General features: G+C 36.8%; 1 protein-coding gene across 1 annotated transcript in view; it reads left to right on the forward strand.

Moving 5' to 3' along the window:
• Window positions 1-25000, forward strand: part of LOC137643991 (myoferlin-like) — a 319600-nt gene that overhangs the window by 132214 nt on the left and 162386 nt on the right. Inside the window, 7 exon segments of the mRNA XM_068376837.1 lie at window positions 1950-2098; window positions 12554-12769; window positions 13594-13712; window positions 17931-18125; window positions 18246-18296; window positions 23803-23899; window positions 24031-24204. Coding sequence (XP_068232938.1) covers window positions 1950-2098; window positions 12554-12769; window positions 13594-13712; window positions 17931-18125; window positions 18246-18296; window positions 23803-23899; window positions 24031-24204 — 1001 coding nt within the window.

Here is a 25000-nt window from a genome sequence, read left to right on the forward strand (position 1 = left end):
CTGAGGAAATAACATCCCTTCCTTCTTTCCAGTGAAAATTACTGGAACTTTGTTTACGGTGAAGTGGACAAAGCAGAATTCATTTCTAAAAAACGTGAAATTTCCTTGTGGTGAATATATGGATTTAATAATGATAAACAGTACGTAGCAGAGTGGTGGTCTGCAGATAGAAGAGTAATACTAATCTCCCAAGCAATTAAAAGATCTGTATCTGTAGGATCCTATAGCATAGAAAACCTATAGCTAGATTAACGACTGCAATTAGCTTTCGTAATGAAATTATTCAAAAGGAAAAAGACAGGGATATATTTATCACACAAAAGGAAGTACAGGAATTTTTTTGACTTTTGTTAAATGTTTTTTTTTTTTTTTTTTTTTTTTTTTTTAGGAGGCGGATGTTAAATAGATTGTGTAATAGTAACACAATGAGGAGGATTAGGCAGCAGACTATACCATTTTTGCACGGGAAACCAAAAGAATGGGGAGAGTTAAGGTGCAAGTAGAAAGACTGCATTGATATGATGTAATAGATGCCGCGAGACCCATATTGGCTAATGGTAGCCCATACGTGAAGATTGCAGCCATCTTCTAGTTTCATATTATTATTGGGTGTAATGTTAATCTGTTGTTTTGAGGTGTTTGGTGTATCCCATTAGGAGAACCATGGCTGATTAAGTTGGCACCATTTTCCAAGCGGAAATGTTTTTTTTTTTTTTTTTTTCTGAATTTAAGGTAAAAAATGCTCTTCTACATCTTATAGTTTTTGTAAGGATTGGTCATCTTCCCAATTGGACTTAATAATTGTGCCAAATGATTACCCAGAGAAGAACAGATTTTTTTTCAAAGCATCCTTAGCCCATGGCTCTTGTATTTACCTCCAAACCTGGCAGTATACTCTATATTTTGTTAGATTTGTGTGGTTGGATAATGTAAGGACACACTATTCAATAAATCACATTACAAGTTTTTTATATGATTGAAGGCTAAAAATTACATTATTACTAGCTAAATTACACATTATTCGGAAAAGCAGGATGCTACAAGCCGTAGGACTTCAAGGGGGGAAATAACCCAGTGTGGAAAGGAAATAAGGAAATAAACAAATTATACATGATCCGTAATAAATAAAAAAAAATATGAGATATTTTGAGATCATTGACGTTGAAATAAATCTGTCATAAGCTATGAAGAGAGATTATGTCAACCTGTTCAACATAAAAACATTTGCTGCAAGTTTAAACTTTTGAATTTCCACCGATTCACCCACAAGATTAGGAAGATTGTTCCACAATCTGGGTACAGTTGGAAAAAAAACTTCGAGTACTGTGAAGTGTTGAAACTTTTGATGGAGAGGGCAAAACTGTTAGAATTAAATGCATACTGAGTATTACATACAGGACAGTACAGTCTGGGAAGATTTGAATACAAAGTATGGTCAAAATTTTGAAAAATCTCTTATAACGTGAATAAAGTACCAACTAAACGATGGTGCCAGAGCCTAATGTCATGGTCAGGAATAAGAAATTTTATAGACTGCAAGTTTTTGTCCAACGAATTAAGATGAGAATAAGCAGCTGAAGACCAGACAGGAGAAAAATACTCGTAACAATGTAGAATAAAAAAAAAATAGAATCTTTAGGATAAACTTATCACTTGAAATGAGAGTTTATATCAATAAGTCAAGTTTGGGACAATAGAAGAAGAAAAAGACCTAATGTGTTTGTCAAAAGTAAATTTACATTCCAGAATCATACAAATTTTAAATAAGTTGTATATAAGTAAAAAGACATCGACAGTGTAAAGATCTGCAGGTTGAGGAGGCACTGGCTTCCACCTACTTACAGTCACACTTGGTTTTTTTTTAGGGTTCATCTTCATGACCTTTAATTTGTACAATGCACTATTTGTGGAAATTTCATTTTTTTTAATGTTCTGGTGATATTTTTCAGGCTACTTGGAAAAGCTACAATTGCCTTAAGGAATATCGTATTAGCAGCCCCTGGAACACCACTGGATTATGAGCTTGGCCTTTTAGGTGCCAATGATTCACCGACTGTTGGTACCTTGCAGTTAACCCTGTCTTATGTACCTCCTGCAGGTTAGAAGCTTTAATATCAGAGTTTTAGAAATGTGCTGTGTAATCAGCAATAGTAGACTGACTAATATATTATAAGGTGTTGCGCTTAAAATGGAACTAGTTTGAATATATGCTGTGTTGAAATTGGATTTACTGATGCTTACAAAGTATATTTGAATATTTAATGTATGATTTTTCTATTCTTGGGTCATATTGCAAAATCTTTCTTTTTCCAGCACTTTTCTGGTGTGGTATGATTTCTTGAATCGTTATTCTTTAGCTTATGGCTGTTGGAATTAGACTGAACTTTACATAATTTGCACGTTATTCCTGTTAATAGCATTTTTATTATGCTATAATTAGAGTATTAGATAGTGATTTTCACTGTATTTATCAGTTGTCTGACCAAAAGTCACCAGTAAAAGAGAGTGATAATTTTACAGTTTAGATTCGTTTGTTTATTACACAGTGAAAACAAATACATTGGTAATGGGTTATGTTCCAGTTCAAAATGAGCAATCCTATACAAGCAAAGGCATATGATCCGGCTGCATAGAGGTAGAGATACACTGTCAAATAGGGTAATTTTTCATACTCGCCCTTCTTATCAATCTTTAGTGTATGTTATGCCTATACTTCTGATCTATAACATTTTTCTTCATTTTCCTCTTTAAAGTTTCTTTAATTCTTAGCTATGGTGTTTTTTTCTTCTTCGACTTTGTTTTGCATTGTACCAAGTACCTCTTATAACCTCACTTTTAAAGGTTTAAAGACCGCTCATGAATGGCAGGGACAAGGGACAGTGACATTGCCCTATCGAGTAGGACACTGCCCTAGAGACTAACCAAATATACATATGATCAGCTCCCAAGCCCCTCTCCACACAAGCTAGGACCAAGGAGGGCCAGGCAATGGCTGTTGATGGTTCAGCAGATAGACTTATAGGTTCTCCCCCCATCCTTAACTCAAACGGATGGTGAGGTTGGAGAGACCAAAGAAAGTAATTTAAAATTCAGTGTCGGTAATGCCGAGAAATAAGAATGGTCCATAAAAGAGGCCACCCTTCACAGGGAATGCCTTATGTCTCCTCATATTTTGTCTTTACAGTGGTTCTTGCTCCCTCCCACATTATCCTCACTAATTTCTTGGTCTTCTCTTTGTTCAGCACTAGACTAACCTTCTTGGTACCCTGTCATACTCTTATTCAAGATCCACAAAACACGCGTAAACTTCTCTGTTTCCTTCAAGGTATTTCTCTAGGTCATTTCTTACTAGAAATAGTATACACTGTGATTTTTCGTTTCATGTACCTGAACTGCTGCTCATGTATATCTATCAACTCTCATCCTCCCTTCTACTATTCTTTCAAGTATCGTGAAAATTGCATCCAAAAGCTTTATTTCTCTGTAGTTTCTACAGTGTAAAAACCCTCCTTTTCGTTTTTACACTTTAATCATCTAATTATCTTCCCAGTCCCATGACATTTCCTTGACATCACAGATCTGTTCCAACAGTGTGTACACCCACTGTTTGCCTAGATTTCCAAGTGCCTTAATAATTTTTATTGTTACCTCTGACTTTCCAGCAGCTTCATTTACTTTTCCTTTCTTTATAGCATTCTTAACTTCCCATTCTCCGAAGTTTGCTATTGGCCCTTCTACAGGAGAAATATTTTCCAGTTCTTCATACTCACTTTTAGAATTTAATATTTGTAAAAAATAGTCTTCGCATTTTCTCTTAACTTGACTTGAATAATTGGAAAGCTGATATATTCCTTATATAGCCTTGCCTACTTTCTAGGTAATTGGATCTCAGGTCTGTGAGGATTTGTTTATTTTTATTTGAAAAAAAAAAAATTAAAAGCTTATACCTGTAACTACATATCTTATGCTGATGTAGGGTCTTCTATACACTACTCTCTATTCCGATTGGAGGTTAGTGCATCAGTTTGTTCCTCTGGAGGAGAATCTATATTTTAGGGTAGTGGGATCATCATAAAATGTTAAGCAGTTTTCGCTTCAGAATAGTTTATAACAGCATAAACCAACAATCTGTTACAATAACTGCAAAAAGAATTTGTTTGAAAATTTATAAATTTTATGAAGCTTTACAGTATTAAGATAAAAATGTTTTTATTTTAATTAAAAAAGGTTATTAACGTGCAATTCAGATTATAAAAATGCTTTACTTCTGCTTCTATTTTGAGAATGCATGATAACATCAAACATGTGCAAATAGGGGCGTGATAAAATACAGCATATATAATAGCATGCTGCTAAGCTTTAGAGTTTTAAGGGATCGATTAACAAACTTTTTTTAAGTTCAGAACTATAAAAAAATGTTATCCATGGTAGAAGCCACATTTCTCAACTAAATGTTACAATGTTCTGTACCAAGAACTTTTGACTTTATCATCTTCAAGGACATTAAGGGCCAGACTTAACAGTTATAAGCTAATAGAATGTACAAAAAAACCCTTCATCTTCGAGTGATTTGACTTCCAAATTGCCCTATCAAACTTATTTAAGGAGTGCTTTAATTCACGTTGTCTTTTAGAGCTATGCTAAGTTTCCAGTTGTTTTGTTCTACAAATATTTAGTTTGTTCATAGCTCTACCTAATTGTCAAACTCTTGCCATGTTCTCTTCATTCACTTGCCTTCTACGTAGGTATATTCAGATGAACCAAGGCAACGTTTTGTACATTAATCTTTTTGTATGCCCAAGTCAATGCCTATACAAAGGCCTTGCCCTCCCTACGCTTTAACTGATAATATATGCAACAATTTGAGTGTAGTTTTACTGAGTACAATAACTGAGAAATTGGGATTCATGTTCTAAAGATTTCTCATTCTCATGGAAGAAGAAAGTTAACATCATAAAATTTTTCTTGTTTATCCCTTCATTTACTCGAGTAGTTGATCGATTAAGGAAAGCAGTATGTGGAAGAATGTTTTTAGCGAATCTTAATCTGTGTTTTCAATTAATTCAAAAGAGTTGTTAATGATATCATGGCATGTTTTTAAACCTTGATTTTGATAGTTTTATTTTGTATTAGAATTTTGTGACACACTGATGTTCAGGGGTGTATTTCTGCGTGTAACATTCGGAGGCAAAGAAAAGATGATAAAGTTCAAAGAAAAACAGTCGTCCAGTTGTCCAAATTTTAGTTGACTTTGAGCATTTATCAGTTGTAGACAATAAAATTAAGTTGTTTCTGTACAAATACAAACCTTCGTCCTTTACATAAGAGAAATAACAGCGATGTTGGAATACATGGAAGTTAAAATTTTATATGTAAAAAGATGGTCGGTAATTACTGACTGGGAGTGGTGAAGGGCCCCCTCCTTAACCGAGCAGTCACTTTGATAGCAGCCGTCAGTGAGGACAGACATATTTGCTGGCTGGAATTTTTGGCAAACAATAACGCTTATTCTTTTTCTTTTTTTTTTCATTATGTTAGCAACACCTTTTTTTTTCAGTGAGGATGCCTGCAGAAATGTTCAGGGGGTGTCAAACAATACATGCAGCACCATTATTCATTCCATGGAGATAGATCCTTATCTTTTGTGCCCTGCCCGCAGAGGACTATCCTGCAATCAGACCTCCCCTTGTGCTAAGTGTCAGTAGTGATCACTCTCCCAGTGGGTAGCATATGGCAGGAGGACGAGGAAGAAGTCCAATAGGAACTCTTCTCTTCATCCTCAAAGTAAAAAAAGTCCTGACTTCTTCCTCTAGCCACAGTACGTTGCCCTCGGATCTTCCCTGTTGGTTTCCTTTGGAGGCCGGTTGGGTAAGATTGGAGGACTATTTACTTTGTGGCAAATGTTTTGGCAGAGATACCTTCCTATTACCCCTAGCAAAATGGATGGGCCTCCACCTCGTGGGGAATTCTCTATTTTACAGATAGATGATGCCTTATGTATGTTGGGGCCCTCCTTGGGAGTGCATGGTCCTCCTTCAAAGGAGTGGTTAGTGAAGGGCATAACAGGAGAGTGATGCTCTTCTGCAAGAGATGTTGTGAGTTCTCTCATGGGGGCCCAGTGAAAGGATTCCGTTCTTACTGGGCTCGTGCCCCCAAAGCAACCCACCACCACCTCAGCCTCTCATCCTTCTGAGACCTTTGAAGGAGACACATTTCCTAAGTGCCCTTCCTTACGTCAAACATACTTCTGTGAAGAAGCCAGCGAGTAGGCATTCCTACTCGCCTTCACCCAGGTGTATAAATGTGCACCCTCAGGCAACTAAAGATTGTCCCCTTGTGAAGTATGGCAAGCAAGGATGAGTGCCTTCGCCTGAATGTACTAGCTCATCGAAGCATGCTAGCTCTTAGGAAAAATTTTCAGAGACAATGATCACCTGAACCTCATGCCTACAGAAGGAGGAGCCCTCTCTCTCCTGAGCAACCTAGCTCACAAGGTGCGTCGACCTCTTCCTGACCCCTCTTCACCTCATCGAGAAAAACACAGACAACCCTCAACCAGAAATGTCTCGCCCACATGCGCCTCACCTAGGCGTGGCTCATCTACATGTGCCTCTACCAGATATGCCTCATCCACATGGGGTTAACCAGACACCCCTCACAAACAATGCATCTCGTCCATATGCGAGGTCCTCGCCAAGACGTACCTCACCTAGATGAGCCTCACCCAAATGCAGCTCATCCAGGTGTGCGGTACACATCTTGCAGATGCGTTTCACCAATGAGTGCTTATACAAGGCATACAATATCAAAAAACAAGACACAAAATCTTAGAATTGCTCTTTGGCACACGTTTTGCGATGATGGTCTGGAGCATCCTCCTAGCATTGGATCATTACCCTAAGATGAGGGAGACACATGCTTTCGAATGTGCCCTGCCTCAGTTTCAGGATCTGGACATCATGCCTATAAGACATGATGACTGACATAGGCGCAACCAAAGGCGCAAAGAGACTCCTTCCGAGGTGATCATAGACCTCAGAATCATTAGTGGTCCCTGTCAATCAGGGGGATAACCTTGGTTGATAATTATCGTTTGTTGCTGTTAGAATTTGGTTCATGCTCTCGCTCTCCTTTTCCTTGGAGTTTGAAGAAGGATGAAACAGATTGACAGCCCGCATGAACCAGAACTGATCCCAGCCAGTATCAGACCACGTATATGATGCAAAAGAGAAGAAACAACCACCTATCCACCTTTCCCTTTTCTCTGAAGGCACACACCACAGGGAAAGGAAAGCCCTGAAGAGCATCCCAAAGAATAGATTCAGCAACGCAGAGGACCTTCAAACTTTCAGGGAAACTCTGGACTTGATAACTGTGAGGGATCCTAATAGGAGTGCAGCTGTTAGTTCCCTAAAGTCCTGGTCAACTACCAGGGGGAAAGAGCGAGAGACTTATTTGACTTTTAACTCCTCCCAAGACCAGCCGGGTACGGTATTGAAGAGAGATGACCCTGATCACGACTACTATGATGAATCTGACGGCTCCCTTCCTTAGTCGGCTTGACCAAAGGCATTGGATCTGGAAGGCAAGTCAGATTTCACCTTTTTGCAGATCTTAACCTGCATTTGTAGAGTTAGTGGCCTTGAAGATGCACCTTGCTCTCTTAAGGGCAGAAGAGCAGCTATCGAGTGGTTGTGTTGTGCTCCTCGGGATACTAGATCTTGTCTAGAGCCTACATGGTTAATCCTGGCCTCGGAACCACTAGACACGTTGATACATAGGTTTCTTCAAGAAAGGATTCCTTAAGGGCGGGGAGATCTTCTCGGATAAGTCCTCCAGCTTTTCCATGGCAGATGAAGTACTACTGGACACAGGAGTCTTTTCCTTCCCTATTACCTCTTCATCTTGCAGTGGCCATGTTGACCCTAGGTGTCAATGTAGACCACTTAGTGATGCAAGCCATAACCTTCTCATCCTAGATCTACCACTGAGCAGGCACCCTCGGCTTTTTAGCCGACATGGACTTTTTTGACTAACAAGAGCATCGTCCTGACAGGAGCCAGAGCCAATGAGTTCTGGATTCTCCAATGGCCAACCAGTAAGCAAACTAGGTCCTGAATAGGTGTGATGCCATAACCTCCAAGTTTCATAGAGCAGATGGTGAGAGATTTTAAATCTCAAATGCTTCCCTGAAAGGTCCTTCTCTGTTTCCAACAGTGAAAATTAAGGCAGTAATCGATAAATGGAGGAAGGCCAGGCAGGGCTCACTTCTGCACAGGGCAATGTCCATGTGGTGACCTCAGTCTGCCTCCAATTACAGTCAGGAAAAATCATTGACAATAGTTAGGCAGCCACATGGGTTTACACAGAGACTTTACCTTTGCCCTGTCCCTTCCATCATGAGGCCGGGGACTAACCAGCCATTACCAAGCAGACAAGGTTAAGGGCGAGGCCAGTATTTGAGGAAAAGATGAGGTCAATAACCCACTAGGGGGCCAATCCTCTCACGATGCCACCTGTGGTAGGATGCCTGCAAACCAGATGAAGGAGGTGATGGTAGTTGTCCTTTGATCTGGGCACCATCTCCTGTTGATCAGCACTCCACCTCTCCTAATTGACCACCAGCGATGTCATCCTCCTATCACCAGGGTTTGGCAAAGGACCAAGCTGCTAGCAGAAGTGTAGGATATGCTAGAGAAGGGCGTTCTCCAAGAGGTTGATAATAGCTCCCCAGGCTTCTACAGTTGACTCTTTCTTGTAGAAAAGGCGTTTGGAAGGTGGAGAACAGTCATGGACCTGTCAGTCTTGAACGAGTTGTGTTACAAATGTCATTAAAGATGGAGACGGCAGCTACAGTTAGGCAGACAATCGGGCCTTTTCACATCCATGTTGTTGATCAATCTAAAGGATGCTTGCTTTCAGATCCCAGTATATATCTCCTGTATGAAGTACCTCTGCTTCGTTGAGGCCAACAAAGCCTACCAGTTCGAGGTGTTTGTTTCAGGCTCTCGGCACCAAAAGTTTTCACCAGTCTTTATGCTAGTGTCAGCATGTGCACACCAGTGGCATTAGTCTCTTGTGATATCTGTATGATTGGCTGATCTTGGCAGAGTCTGACGAAGCCATTCTTCACCAAGACAGACTTCTTTTGTTTTTTCACTATTCAGGGATTGTGGTGAATTTGAAGAAGCTCATCCTAATGCTAAAGCAAACTCTCATCTACATCGGAGTGGACATCAACGTGGTCCTCAGGAAAATCTCCCCCATCTCTGGACAGAGTAGCATGCCTGAGAGAAGCGGCACTCCCCTCTCTTTGTTAGCCCCATCTGGCACCTCACCAGTGGAAGAAGTTATTAGGACGTTAAATTTACCTTCAATCACTCCAGTGGAAGCTAAAGGGACACTGGTCTCAACATCTTAACCATCTTTTTTCATTGGTTCCAATACTGGAAGAGTCCAGACATGACCTAGAATGGTGACTGGATGAGACAAACCTAAGGGGCTCTCCTCTCAGGACGCCTCTACCAGAGCTCCTGTTATTAATGGGTGCGTCAAAGGAAGATTGGTGAGCACATCTCTGTAAGCATATAAAGAGTGTCGATACCATATCAACGCACTGAAGCTTTGAGCAGCTCTTATTAAGCTCCAACATTTTGGCCTCTTTAACCAGTAATTCAGTAGTGTTGATGAACGACAACACTGCAATGGCAAATGTGAACAAAAAAGAGGTTCCCTATCACTGCAGCTTTATCATCTAGCAGTAGAGACCCATGAATGGGTAGAGCTCAACTCGATTACGCTTCATTCCTGACAGAAAGAACATTGTAACGGACAAACTATGAACAAACTAAGCAGGAGGATGCAATTGTTTAGCTTGGAATGGTCTTTGAATACTCGGATAGTGACCAAGATCTTGACTTTGTGTGATTCACTGATGATTGACCTCTTTACGACCTAATTAAACCTCAAGCTTCCAGTTTACTGCTCACAGGTGCCAGATCCAGAACCAGTGTTCAAGGCCGCGATCCAGTACCTATGGGACTGCCTTGATGTATGTTTTCCTATCTTTGTGGCTAAGAAGAAGTACTCTTAAATAGGGTTCAGACCACTCTCATCCTCAACATGACTAATGGCTCCGAAATGGCCACAAGTAGCATGGTACCAAGACCTTATACTTCTGATAGAGACTCCGAGGGAAATAGCTCCTCTTGTGCCAACCACACGACCAGACCTTCCAGAGCACAGTGGAATCAGTGCATGTAAGTTATCCAGCATCTCCTCTCGGCTCGGAGAAATGCTTTTTGCACAAAGTTGAGCGAGAAATATCTAGATACCTCAGGAAATCTTCAACCTCAGTGGATCAAGCTATGCGGGCCATCTTAGGCTGTTGGAGTTTCAACTCTTGGAGCCTCTATCCCATTAATAGCTGATTTTTTTTTTATTTTATCTCTGAAAGGATCATCTGTGAAAGGTCATCGCTCAGTCTTAAACCAGGTCTTTAGGCTGAAAGGAGTTGATGTTTCCTCTTTGGTAGAGATCCCCATTCTCAAATGGAGTTTTGAACAGACCAGTCCTCCATTAGAGGTGAGACCACCACCCTTGGATGTTGTTAAGGTACTACATTTCCTGAAGAGGGCACCTTATGAACCATTGAGACTCGCCTCGGATAGGAATCTCACTGTCAAACTGGTCTCCTTGCTCGCCCTAGCCTCCCTCATCCCCAAGTTTATTGCCAAAACCCAGAAATGGTTAGTTTTTTATTCCAGGTTTTTATCTTTTTATATCGCCAGCCTTAGTAGGTTATTAGTGATCTCGATCAGTTGCTTTTGTGTCCTGAGAGGGCGCTGAGGCTGCCACCTTAAAAACACACACACAATCCGACCATACCTGCAACACCTTTTCATCAGCATGGGGAGAGTGAAAAAGGAGGTGACCAGAAATAAAATCTCCTCTTGGCTAAAGTGGCTCATTGACCGTACCCTTTTACCACCCCTACTCTCTTCCCCAGGAAGAGCTCAAGTTAGAACACATGATGTCAGAGGGGTCAGTACAATCCTGGCATTCAGGAAGGACCTCTGTACTGCATATACTACAGGCAAGCATGTGGAAACCTCAAACAACATTTAGGTATTTAGAGATGTGGTCTCTAGATGCTTTTTCTCCAGGGCCTATAGCAGTTGCACAGCAGGTGATGTTGCTCCTTCAGCTCCTCTCACAGGACTATGAGCATCAGATAGAGGATGGAGGTTCTATAATGTAATATAGATGCATAATTCCCCGCACTCCATGCAAGTGGGAGTGTGTAGTAACCAGGCAAACCCATTACTATACATATACCACATGGTGTGAATGAAGCAAACCCATTAGGATATGTATGCTACATGGTTAGAATCAGGTAAAACCATTAGGATACATATGACTTATTGTTATGACACAGATTTTCTGCTCGGTATCTTTCATTGCATGGGCCATGGTTTAAAGATTTAAAAGCTGCTCATGAATGGCAGAGGTAAGGGACAGTGACATTGCCCTAGCAAGCAGGAAAATGCCATAGAGACTAACCATATAATATATGATCAGCGCCCAAGCCCCTTCTCCACCCAAGCTAGGACCAGGGAGGGCCATGCAATGGCTGCTGATGACTAAGCAGATAGACCTATAGGCTCTCCCAAACCCCCCCCCCAAAACCTTAGCTAACAAGGATGGTAAGGTTGCAGACACTAAAGGTACTAACGAGTCTGAGCAGGCCTCAAACTCCCGTCTGGCAAACACCAGGACTCACTGGTATAGTCACACCAGTGGTGCATGAGGTATAAGGAACTTGATATGTCCCCACTTATAGGGCCCGAGTTAAGGACTCCCGAGATAAGTTTCCAGCCAGTTGGAACAGGAACATCCTCCCACCTAAGGATAGTCTCTCCGATGTGAAGGATGAATGGTTGTATTTGTACTTGAATAAATGATGAGTTTAGGGATAATTCATAATTTTCCTACCTATACAGAGTCCTTTACTCATACTCTCCTGCCACCACTAACCCCCTAGAAAATACCAGCTGTAATCAAGGTGAATAAGCAGGTGGCGAGGGCTTCCCTGGTCCCATTTGAGTACTACTGACCACCTATTTACACCTTATTTCAAAGTTTTAACTTTAGTGTATTCCAGATTTGCTGTTATTTCTATGTAAAGAACTTGGGTTTGTATAGTCATGGAAAATATAAATAACCTCCATATTCGTCATTTTTCTTGTGTACTGTACATTCAGTCAACAAGGATAGGTGTTATACAGGGCAGAATATATGGTATATCTTTCAATTTTGCAACTGTAAAGATTGTAGGCTTACCCATGTTATTGAACACGAAAAAACTACAGCTTATCATTTATCTTAGCCATTGGTCCTTGATGGTTGATGAAATTAGTCGTTAGGATATTGTAATTTCCAGAAGTGGGGTAAAGTTCATGTATACAGTAGTTGACATCACAGGTATGAATTTTGATAGCTTATTTGAAGACTGAATACATAAGCATAAGCTTTGTATACCCCATCTTCTTAGGATTAGCCACAGCTGGAAGTGCTGGAAGAGTTGGTGTTCTAGCAGCCAGGTCAGCAGCAGTCTCCTCTGAGTTGGCAGATGGTAGGAAGAATGGTGATGTGATGCATGAAGTCTCTTCATCTCCCGATGACAAGAATAGTGACAAGAAAAGAAATAAACTAAAACCTGGAATCAAGGGTCTTACTGGATGTATGCCTTTAGGCTCAAATAATTCAAGTAATTATTTAGGAAGAACGTAAGATTCACTCTCACTGATGATGGATGCTTCACATGTGTAATGCCTGCGTTAATGAATTTATTCAGTATTTAATTTGCATTATTTTTGTATATGAGTAAAGAATGTTGCAATTGTGTGCGTAATATGTGCACATGTATAAAGTACACATTCGCAGTAATTTCATGTGTAAATTAATTTATTCTCATATCTGCTTACATGATAATTTACCAAAACTTGTATCGCACGAAATTATAAAAAAAAATGTCTTGGAGCATAGGAATTTTAAATGATTTCGAGAAAATCGATAAAACCAACCGAACGGGCATTTTTTTCATGTAATTTTGAATAATATATGCTATGCATGTAAGAGAATTGTATAGGTATACTTCCCAGGTGGATCTAAGATTCTGATTTTTTATTGGCATTAGAGAAAGCTGCACGGAATGTGATGCATGCTTTTATTTGTCTTTTGTGGATGTACAATTGATGCTTATAATTTTATGCATTTATTAATTTTACTATTGAGTAAATATATTCATTGTACAATCAAATATCTTAAATCTTTCTCGTGTTTTGTAATGTGTTATGCATGTGTATGTGTATGTGTCATTAGTCTATAGATTAATGTAGTCTAAACTGTAACAGTTAATAACATGAATGTGTTATACCTTGAATTGCATTGTTTGTCTTTTTCTGGTTTTGTGCTGAATTTAATATTCTTCTTATTGTATTGTATTTTCCAAGTCCATATAAGTTCGAATATTAGTATTACACATGTAATCCTTATATTGCAATCCGTTCTCATTTCTGTTTACGTCTTTAGGTATAAGTACAACGCCTGATGGAAATACAGAAAGTTTAACACCCGGTGGTATGCCCCTAATGGGTAACCCGAAGACACGCAACAGGGACGGGCTTTCCAGTGCCAAAACAAAATTCCAGGTATGTAATGGGGATATGAGGTTAGTGTTTAAGAAGTAATCATTACTTTAAATTACATTTATTCAGATTTTCCATACACATCTCGAGTTTAATCGCTTGATTTAAGATACTCTTTTGAGGGGAAATACCATTTGGTGATGGTAATATTATTATATGAAAATAGGTTGCACGTTTAGTTCAGGTCTCGACCAATATTTAACCCTCTCATATCACAGTTGGTACAACCCTCTATTTTTTACTACTCCCTTAACTGCCCCCAACACTTTGCAACCTTCATTCACTCTCTGACGTACATCTGCTTCCACTCCACCATTTGCTGCAACAACAGACCCCAAGTACTTAAACTGATCCACCTCCTCAAGTAACTCCCCATTCAACATGACATTCAACCTTGCACCACCTTCCCTTCTCGTACATCTCATAACCTTACTCTTACCCACATTAACTCTCAACTTCCTTCTCTCACACACCCTTCCAAATTCTGTCACTAGTCTGTCAAGCTTCTCTTCTGTGTCTGCTACCAGTACCGTATCATCCGCAAACAACAACTGATTTACCTCCTATTCATGATCATTCTCGCCTACCAGTTTTAATCCTCGTCCAAGCACTCGAGCATGCACCTCTCTCACCACTCCTTCAACATACAAGTTAAACAACCACGGCGACATCACACATCCCTGTCTCAGCCCCACTCTCACCCGAAACCAGTCGCACACTTCATTTCCTATTCTAACACATGCTTTACTACCTTTGTAAAAACTTTTCACTGCTTGCAACAACCTTCCACCAACTCCATATAACCTCATCACATTCCACATTGCTTCCCTATCAACTCTATCATATGCTTTCTCCAGATCCATAAACGCAACATACACCTCCTTACCTTTTGGTAAATATTTCTCGCATATCTGCCTAACTGTAAAAATCTGATTCATACAACCCCTACCTCTTCTAAAACCACCCTGTACTTCCAAGATTGCATTCTCTGTTTTATCCTTAATCCTATTAATCATTACTCTACCATACACTTTTCCAACTACACTCAACAAACTAATACCTCTTGAATTACAACACTCATGCACATCTCCCTTACCCTTATATAGTGGTACAATACATGCACAAACCCAATCTACTGGTACCATTGACAACACAAAACATATATTAAACAATTAATCAACCATTCAAGTACAGTCACATCCCCTTCCTTCAACATCTCAGCTTTCACACCATCCATACCAGATGCTTTTCCTACTCTCGTTTCATCTAGTGCTCTCCTCACTTCCTCTATTGTAATCTATCTCTCATTCTCATCTCCCATCACTGGCACCTCAACAACTGGAACAGGAATTATATCTGCCTCCCTATTATCCTCAACATTCAACAAACTTTCAAAATATTCTGCCCACCTTTACCTTCAACATACCTATTTAGCCATTTTGTCAAAAGACATTAAAACAGATATGGGAATTAAGGAAATTGGGCAGTAATCAGAGGGGCTAGAAATACCACAAACACATTTACTTAATGTAGTAACATCACCAATTCTCAAGCATGTGCAAAAAGATCATCTCGGTAACTTGCAAAAAATAAGACAACTGAGGAAGTATTATTATTATTATTATTATTATTATATTATTATTATTATTATTATTATTATTATTATTATTATTAGCCAAGCTACAAACCTAGTTGGAAAAGCAAGATGCTATAAGCCCTAGGGTTCCAATAGGGAAAAATATTCCAGTGAGAAAAGGAAATAAGGAAATAAATAAATGATGAGAACAAATTAAGAAAAATCATTCTAAAAACAGTTAACGTCAAAACAGATACAATATGTCATATATAAACTATTAACAACGTCAAAACAGATATTTCATATATAAACTATAATAAGACTCATGTCAGCCTGGTCAAAATAAGAACATTTGCTGTAACTTTGAACTTATGAAGTTCTACTGATTCAGCTATCCGATTAGGAAGATCATTCCACAACTTGGTCACAGCTGGAATAAAACTTCTAGAGTACTGCGTAGTATTGCATATGCAACAAGCTTGTTTTCTAGGCCAAACCACATGTCATGTGTATATAGTATGAAAAGTAATGGGCCAAGAACATTACCCTGTGGAACACTTAGATATCACATTCCTATACTCACTATGGTGCCCATCAACAACAATTCTTTGAGATCTATTACTTAAAAAATCAATAATAATGCTAAGAAACGACCCACCCACTCCCAACTGTTTGAGTTTGAAAACAAGGGCCTCATGATTAACACGGTCAAAGACAGCACTAAAATCAAGGCCAAATATACGAACTTCCTGACCACAATCAAGCGATATCTGTACAGTATTAGAGATTATAAGAAGGGCATCACATGCTCCAAGGCCTTTACGAAAACCAAATTGCAAACTAGGGAATAGATGATTACCTTCATCAGACCTATTAAGACGTTTTGCCAGAAGACGTTCAAAAACGATATGGGAGTTATGGAAATTGGGCGATAATCAGTTGGACTTGAGCTACCAAAAACACATTCACATAGAGGAGTAACATTACCAATTCTCCAACAAGTGCTAAAAGCTCCCCTTCTTAGTGACTTGCGCAAAATAACAGATAACTTTGGAGCTAAGAAATCTGCAGTTTTTATAAAAAAAAACAAAGGAAAATGCCACTTGGAGCTAAGAAATCAGTGGCCATTATAAAATACAAAGTAAAAGAAATATTTGGGTTTACACCTTCATAAGTCCATAAGTCAAGTCCATAACTGCATTTCAATTTCATGGGGCCGAATAGCCTCAGGAAAAAAAGGAATGAGGAAAATTGTTTTTTTTATTACCTGTTTACTTCCTAACACATCAGCCAAAAGGAATGCCTTTCCCTTTACTTAAACCATCTGGTTTAAGTAAAGGAAGAACTGTTAAGTCTACACCAAAGAGTGATTTAAGGGTAGCTCATCATTTATGTTCCTGGGTAGTACCAAAAAGGGTTTTGTATCTAGTATGGTGAAATTGTATTCCATTTCTCTTCAAGAGTAAACTCTCTTGAGCAACAGCTCATAGCCGAGGATAGTTATTCCAAGTTATATCTGATATGTTACCCCTCTGAAGATGATAGACCACCCTTTTCTCAAAATAAGCCCATTTACAATCAACGTTGGAGCAGGGTTTGTCTTTCACTCTGTATTTTAACACACGAGAAGATGTTCATTGATTATCTTGACCAGATTCTCATGCAGGAAAACAAGCAGCCCAATAATTTTATACAATTGTGACCAATTCAATTGCAATGGATCACTCATAACAATTATCCTCTGTGTGAGATTTTATATATTTACATAAGTATTACAAATCAGCCTTGATTACTAAAGGAACCAAGGCATGATCAAATGTTCTAACTGGAGAGCGAACCCTACTTGTTATAACACAAGTGAAGTTAATGTATACTAGACCCAAGCAGTTAACAGACTTCTGAGTTTCTTCACTTATAATATGTTTACAGCCTGATTCGGAGGCAAAAACCAAAACTCTTAGTCCATAGCGATCAGCAAGAAAAACCGAATTTCACCATTCCCTATTGTGAACATTGAATTCACCAACAAGCCCATAAAAGACATTTTTATCAGTTTCTTGTATCTTAACCATAATGGTAAAAAGACAATCGAAGATAGAATAATTCAAGTCTGTATTCCGATAGTTCAAACACAAATAAAAGTTATGTCTACCACAAACTTTTATGACCTGAATCTCCTGACATCCGCATTCTTAGAATGGGTTATGAGAAGCATGGAACTCAGTCCTAACATACACCGCCATTCCCCTTGTACTAGGAATGGCATTGCTAATCGGTGCTTGTTCCTAACTTTAGCCTAATGATATCCACTCTAATTTTAGATTAATGAATGAGCCGTGCATAGTAAAATAGCTTATTTAAGAAAATTTAATTAGGTATTGGAGAGTGTAAGTTTAATAAATATAGATTAGATATCTTTAGAAAGATTTCAAAAAATAAGAAAAAATATCTTAGCATTTTTGTGTATAGAACTGTCTTGAACAATGAAAAATTATATTTTTTTCTCAATTTATCAAAATTGATAATTTTTCTCCATTTATCAATATAAGGCTGCGTGAATGCAATTTTTCTTATCCATACATATACACCCAGCTACTGAAATATGATTACTGAACTGATATACATTGTTCTTTTACTCCATTTAGATCAGAGTTCGGGTTGTGGAAGGGAGGCAACTTCTTGGGGCAAACATAAATCCAGTTTGCAGAATAAAATTTGACGGAGAAACAAAACAGACCAGAATTCATAAAGGTACAACAAGTCCCTGGTTTGATGAAATTTTCTTCTTCCAAGCAGAAAAGTTACCCAACGAGATTTTAGAGGATTTCTTGGAACTTCAGGTTTGTAACTGGACTTATTTTTGTCATATTTTAAAATTGCAATATGACATATGTCATTTACACTGCAATATTGTAGTGAATTTAATATGTATTTAAAAGCAAGTTTGCTTTCTATTTCAGGTGTGCAATTCCAGTGGAATTAGGTCTTGTTCTTTGATCGGCTCCTTTAAGGTTAGTATGCTTAATATTACCTCTACCATTAAATTGGTTGATATGTTACATATTAATCCAGGAATTATTAATATTATTATTATTATTATTATTATTATTATTATTATTATTATTATTATTATTACGACCTCCTTCCATAAACTTTGAAGGAGGTTATGTTTTTGCCCGTTTGTGTTTTTGTTTGTTTGTTTGTTTGTGAACAGCTTCCTGGCCACAGTTTTAATCGTAGAGTAATGAAACTTACAGCGATTAATTGGTATGTAAAAAGCTGTAATTGAATAAATTTTTGAAGGTCAGGGTCCAAGGTCACGGTCAAGCAAAATGTCCAATTCACGTAGTCAGCCATAAGTTTGGACATCGATGTCACAGAAACTTCAAACTTGGTTCATATTTGAGTGTATAAAAATCCACGCCAATTAATAAATGTTAAGGTCGAAGTTCAAGGTCAAGGTCAAGCAAAAGGTCAACTACAGTATAAGGCCACAATTTTAATCGTAATGTAATTAAACTTGCAGGGATTTCAAACTTATGTAAAGAGCTGGTGATAGTTGAATTTTGGAAAGTTAAAGGTCAAGGTTACGGATGAGCAAATCGTCCATATCTCGTAATCGGCCATAAGTTTGGACATCCTTGTCACAGAGACCTCAAACTTTTTTCATATTTAAATGTATGAAAATCCATGCCAACGAGGAATAAGCTGCCGTGGTGGAGGTCTGCACTTTTATCTTTTCTTCCATCCTGCTGTCCAGCCTCTTGTTTTCTATTTCATAGCATAACTGCTGAGGTGAAATCAGATCTCTTCAATAGCTCAAAATGATCCACAGCTAATAAGGTAGAAATTTTAAACACTGTAATGAAATTACAAACTAAAGATATAAATTTATATACCATAAATCTCGGTGGTATTCATCTAATGCAAAGGGACAAGAACTAACCTGGGGTTCTTATATAACTCCCTGTACACATTTGGCTAAACATGCAAATTAACTTGTATGATTTACTTGGATAGTTATTTGTCTTCATGAAGACACAGGAATTATTAGGTAATTTTTAACAATTAAGGAACAGAATTGCTTGCTATTATCGTTAACTAGAAAAGATTAAATTTGGATTAGTTTTTAACACATCCTTCCCTGTTGCCCTCAAAGCTAAGACGAAGTAGGCGACGCGACCCATACCTTAAAATACGGGCAAGAAATCATTATATATATTATGTAATATATTATAATATAATTATTAATTATTGATTGTCTCACAAAAAATACAGTAAAACTAATGACTAAAAGAAAAATACCTTTCTATTAATGGAAATAGAAATTAACTGTCATTTTAATGACATTATCGGGCCAAGCCCGTAAAACAATTAACAAGCATCAAAAAAGAAAAAGGTGATTTCTCACATAAGTACTAAAGTTTTATTACAGAGCTCCTTGTTTTATAGCCTCTATTCTCTCTAATGTAGCTCTAAATTTCCTAGCAAGTTGTGGGTATGTTTCAATTATTTGATCAATAGGATGAGGCATTTCAGATCTCTAATCATTGGTATTCACATTATCATAGCGTACTTTCAAGTTCATCATCCACTGATTCACTAACCTCTAAAGATAAAAGCTCTTCAAATGTTTGTGTGATGACATGATCTTTGCAGTATACATCTACAGAACGTATATGACTCCTCCTAAATCGGGTATATTATAACCTTAACGATTCTACTTGAAAACCACTCGATTCTTGGCTGTTCAACGTAAACAAAATCAACATCCCCAACTTCAAGATTATTTTTTTTTTCTTTAGCTCTATTAGAACCATAATGACGTTCTCTTAAGGAAACTAGATACAAATTATTACAGTTTTTCTCAATTTTGGAAATGATGCAAGTCAATAAGGAAAATGGCTTGTTCAATTGATTGTGGTACATATAAGTAGGACCAGATTCGTTCTCTAAAAATTACTGGTGGCATAGCTTCAATTCATCTGCAATATAAGAGATGCAAATAAGGTTCAGGAGACATCTTATCACTGATGATATAAGTGAGCCGTCTTTTATTTACACTAGAATGAATCTCAACTACTACAGTCTGTAGCTCATCTAAACTGACTCTCTTGTAATACAAAAATTTTACAAACTATTATTAATAATCTTAATCATCCTCTTATAGAAGCCACCTTGCCAATTTGTTCTAGGATCGAAGTTCCAAACGGTACCACAAATATTAAAATATTATAATATTTAAGCATCACTATATATTTCTCTAGAAACTTTGCAGTGCTTAAAAGTTTATAGTATCATATCAAATTATTTGGTTGGAAACAGACCAGGTGACACAACATCTACAAAAAATCAATGAGAATGATTCTGCTGTCGTATATAATGCCACATCCAGATAAACTCATCTGGTAGCCGTACTTCAAACAACCATTCAACCGTGGTTGGATCAATTTGCATGTGTGCTATTATCTCATAAACTGCAACTTTATTTCTTTGACTTGTTCACAAACTTTCAAATGGTAGCCAAGCAAGACCATTAAACCTTAATAAATTTAACACTTTAACTTTGACTCCACGAGTCAGTGCGTCAGCAGCATTTTCTCTAGTAGTCCCATGAAATAATTGATAATTGCTTGAGACTTAAACTACCCTGTTCTAAGCGTAAGTAATTTTGGAATTACCATTTCAGATCCATTTAATAGAGGCCTCATTGTCAAACCAAATTACAATGCTTGAAATATTAATATTACTTAAAACTTCGTAAATGTAATTGGTCAATTTAATTCCTAACCAAATTGATATCAGTATCAATTACCAATTGTAGAAGACTTGTGGTTTTAAGGGGAGCAACCTTAGCCTTTGCCATAAGAAGATCACTTTCTCCATTTCCTAGTAAATAGGCTGCACAACCATAAGCTCCGGTCAAGCAGTCACAAAATATGTGAAAAAAAAATAAGACTCCTTGAGTTGCAAGCCTCAGAGGTACTGATATTTCACTAAGTGGCTTGAATGCTTCATATAATTCCATCCAACTACCTGAAAACTCCTTACCTAATGGATCATTCCATGGGGCATTGCTTCGCCAAGCAGCTTGAATAAGGATTTTACTCCATAGGACATAACTAAGTGAATTGCATTCTGTGATTACTTCAATTACAAATATTTTAGCAGATTTCTGACTAAGCATGTCTGAATTCACATCCCAACTCAGGAACAACATAACCATTGTTATATTCTTCAATTTTAGTTGCAAGTTTCTCATTGTTAGTTACCCAAGTCCTGAGTTGCATATTTACCCTTTTCAGTTGCTTGTTAGCCTCAGCATAAAACAATAAAATTCTTAAAGGGACTACCCGAATTACTCGAATAACAGGCAAGTGTGCCATAAAAAAATGGAGATGTGCTACCAAGTAACACACTAACAAATCTATCAGTGTCTTAACCTTGCTTCTGGGTATTTCATAACCACATAAGTATAACAATATCTTGATCAACATTCTATAGACCTATCTGCAAAATGGTTTTGCTAATATCTGCTCTAAATCCAGACTCGTTAACTCTAAACTTCAACAAAACATCACCTAACTTCTGCATCAGGGAGGATCATTTAGTTAAATAATAATTGAGAGAAGAATTACTCTTTCCATCTTGAGTACTAAAATTATCATCATTAAAGGGGTAATCATTAAGCACTTCATGATGTGGCATGTAATGCTTGTTAGCACAAAGTACTGCATCAGGAACTTCCTCAATAAAATTGGGTTTCAACTGATCCTGAATGATATTAAGGTATGCATCCAAACGTCCAGGAACTTTAGATGAATTTTTCCTTAATGAATGTACTTGACCTAAAGCCATTTTATTGTTGTTTGGCAAAAGAGGGCTATTTTCTTTCCAGAGAAGACGAATAAAATGCTCTCAGTTTTGATGTTCAACGCTGTTGATAACAATTTCTGTACACACAATCGTCATATACAGAAGAGGCAAATGGACTGATGCTTATCGATTCCAATGACCATAATTTATGAATCTGTTCATTATTCTCTTCAATCAAATCACTAACACGAAGACGAGAAATATTAGCACTTAATCTGTGAACAACAGTAGCTATCTTAATGATTTCCGAGTTATTGGAACAGTGCAAGGAAATCTTACCAAATGGAATACAACCATCCAGTGTCTCAAACAATCTAACACCTTTGTACTTGGTAAAACCACCACGAAATTAGCAAAATAATCACCACCTATCATTGATTTAATCCATGAAATTGTACCTGCAGTTTTAATCCTTTTATTCTGTAGCATTTGATTTGCCCTATGTATGCTATTTGCAGAAATACTACCTGATAATTCATCATGAATTACAGCTCATCTTTTTAATCCTCCTACATAAAGAAACTAGAGGTGTCACAATATAAAATTGCCCCTTCTTTAGCTGGGACTGAGAACCATCTATACCTCAGATAAGCAAACCTTGGCACTTTGTTGTGTCAGAACAGTATTGGAAATTCCAGGAGCTGCACACATTATAGTTGATCTAAAACATCTAATAATTTACTTGTCTGTGTATAATACGAAATTTCATCTTGTGTTTGATTCTTTTCAAGTCCATCAAATTAATCATCACTCAAGGAATCTCTCTCGGAGGTATATTGATCCAAAACCTCCAAATATTTGTTTTGTCACTTTTGTAACGTTTCAGTGTTGGATTTTACAGTCATCAAAGCTGGACTACCTACAAATAATTAAGCAAAATATCAACTAAGGGGGACTAATTTGGTGGTTGTCTTGATAAATGTGTGCCATCTTGGATTTTCAATGGGCTAATCAGTCATATTTGACTAGTTCCACTTGGAGAACAGGTGTGTCAAGTTTTATGCTTTATCATATTTCTGCACGATTCCTCTCGAAAATTGCTGTTATCTGCTCGACTAGCATGTAAATTAGTATGAAGAAATTGGCTAGGAAGCTATTGACCTGTTTGGGTTAATGGTAGAAACTTGAACCTGCAGTAATTAATTGGCAAAGAAGAATGGTTTTTTCGACTTTAGTAGAGATAGAGGCATTATAATATTTCCATTTATAATAGAACTTCTTTCCTTAAAGAAGTACAACAGTCTCTCTCAGATTTAGAATAAACCCAGCTAGTAGGAATAGGGCGAAAAGAATTTGTCCATAAGGATTGTTAGCCATAAAAGTGTGTAGATGCTGTAACTCTACCAAAAACTGTGGTCATATCAAAGATGACGTTTGATTTGAAGGAACCAGTCTGGTGAAGGCAAAGGTGAAATAAAAGCTACTTGACAAAGATTTGATGATCCAAGAGGAATAGATATTTTAGAAAGTATACAAATAAATTTCAGGTAATTTAGAGATAAAAAAAATGTTGATGGCATAACCAGCATCATTAGGAAAAGGCAGATTTTTAAAAATAAATGTGCTTATAAAATAATTTTTTTTTTTTTTTTTGAAATTCTAAATCTAACTATATTACAACTATTAAACTTGATCTTGCAGTGTGAGCTTGGAATGGTTTACGATCAGCCTGAATTTGCATTCGTAAATCGATGGCTAGTACTGGCTAATCCCGATGAGCCTACTCCTACAGTTCAAGGTCAGTTTTTTGTCTTATGCAGATTACGTTTGAAATAATGGAATTTTCATGTACATTTGTGCATATGCTATTACTATCATGCTATTAAATATTTTAATATATATCTATAATTCAACTTAATTTTTTTCCAGGATATTTGAAAGCAAGTGTAGCTGTACTAGGTCCTGGTAATGTTTGCCCAGATCTTGGTGCAGGGAAAAATGAAAATGATGATGTAGAAACTAACCTATTGTGGTCAGCAGGAGTTCACTTGCAGCCAGCTACATTCATAATTTCGATATACTGTGCACAAGGTCTTCCTAGAAGTAAGTTTTTACAGCTTTTACACGTGATGTATAGATTCATATGTATGCATTTATTTTGTATATATATATACACACACACATATATATATATATATATATATATATATATATATATATAAATAATACATAGATGTATATGTATATAAAATACACATATATATGTATATTTATATATATATACATATATATATATTTATATATATAGTATATATATATAGTATGTATGTATATATATATATATATATATATATATATATATATATATAAATATATATATATAGTATATATATATATATATATATATATATATATATTAGTATATATAATATATATATATATATATATATATATATATATATATATATATATATATATATATATATATATATATATATATATATATATATATATATATATATATATATATATATATATATATATATATATATATGTATGTATATATATAGTATATATATATATATATATGTATGTATATATATAGTATATATATACATATATATATGTATGTATATATATATAGTGTATATATACACATATATATATATATGTAGTATATATGTATATATATCTATCTATCTATCTATCTATCTATCTATATATATATATATATATATATATATATATATATATATATATATATATATATATATATATATATTATAAGATGGTCCCGTATCTGGGAACTAAACATGATATTATATATGTTTGCTTTTACATTAAATCTGTTAAACTTTGAAATATTAAAACCCTAACTCTGAGAGTTATATAACTCCCA

The sequence above is a fragment of the Palaemon carinicauda genome, chromosome 7 (assembly GCF_036898095.1).
Source record: "Palaemon carinicauda isolate YSFRI2023 chromosome 7, ASM3689809v2, whole genome shotgun sequence".
Taxonomy (NCBI): domain Eukaryota; kingdom Metazoa; phylum Arthropoda; class Malacostraca; order Decapoda; family Palaemonidae; genus Palaemon; species Palaemon carinicauda.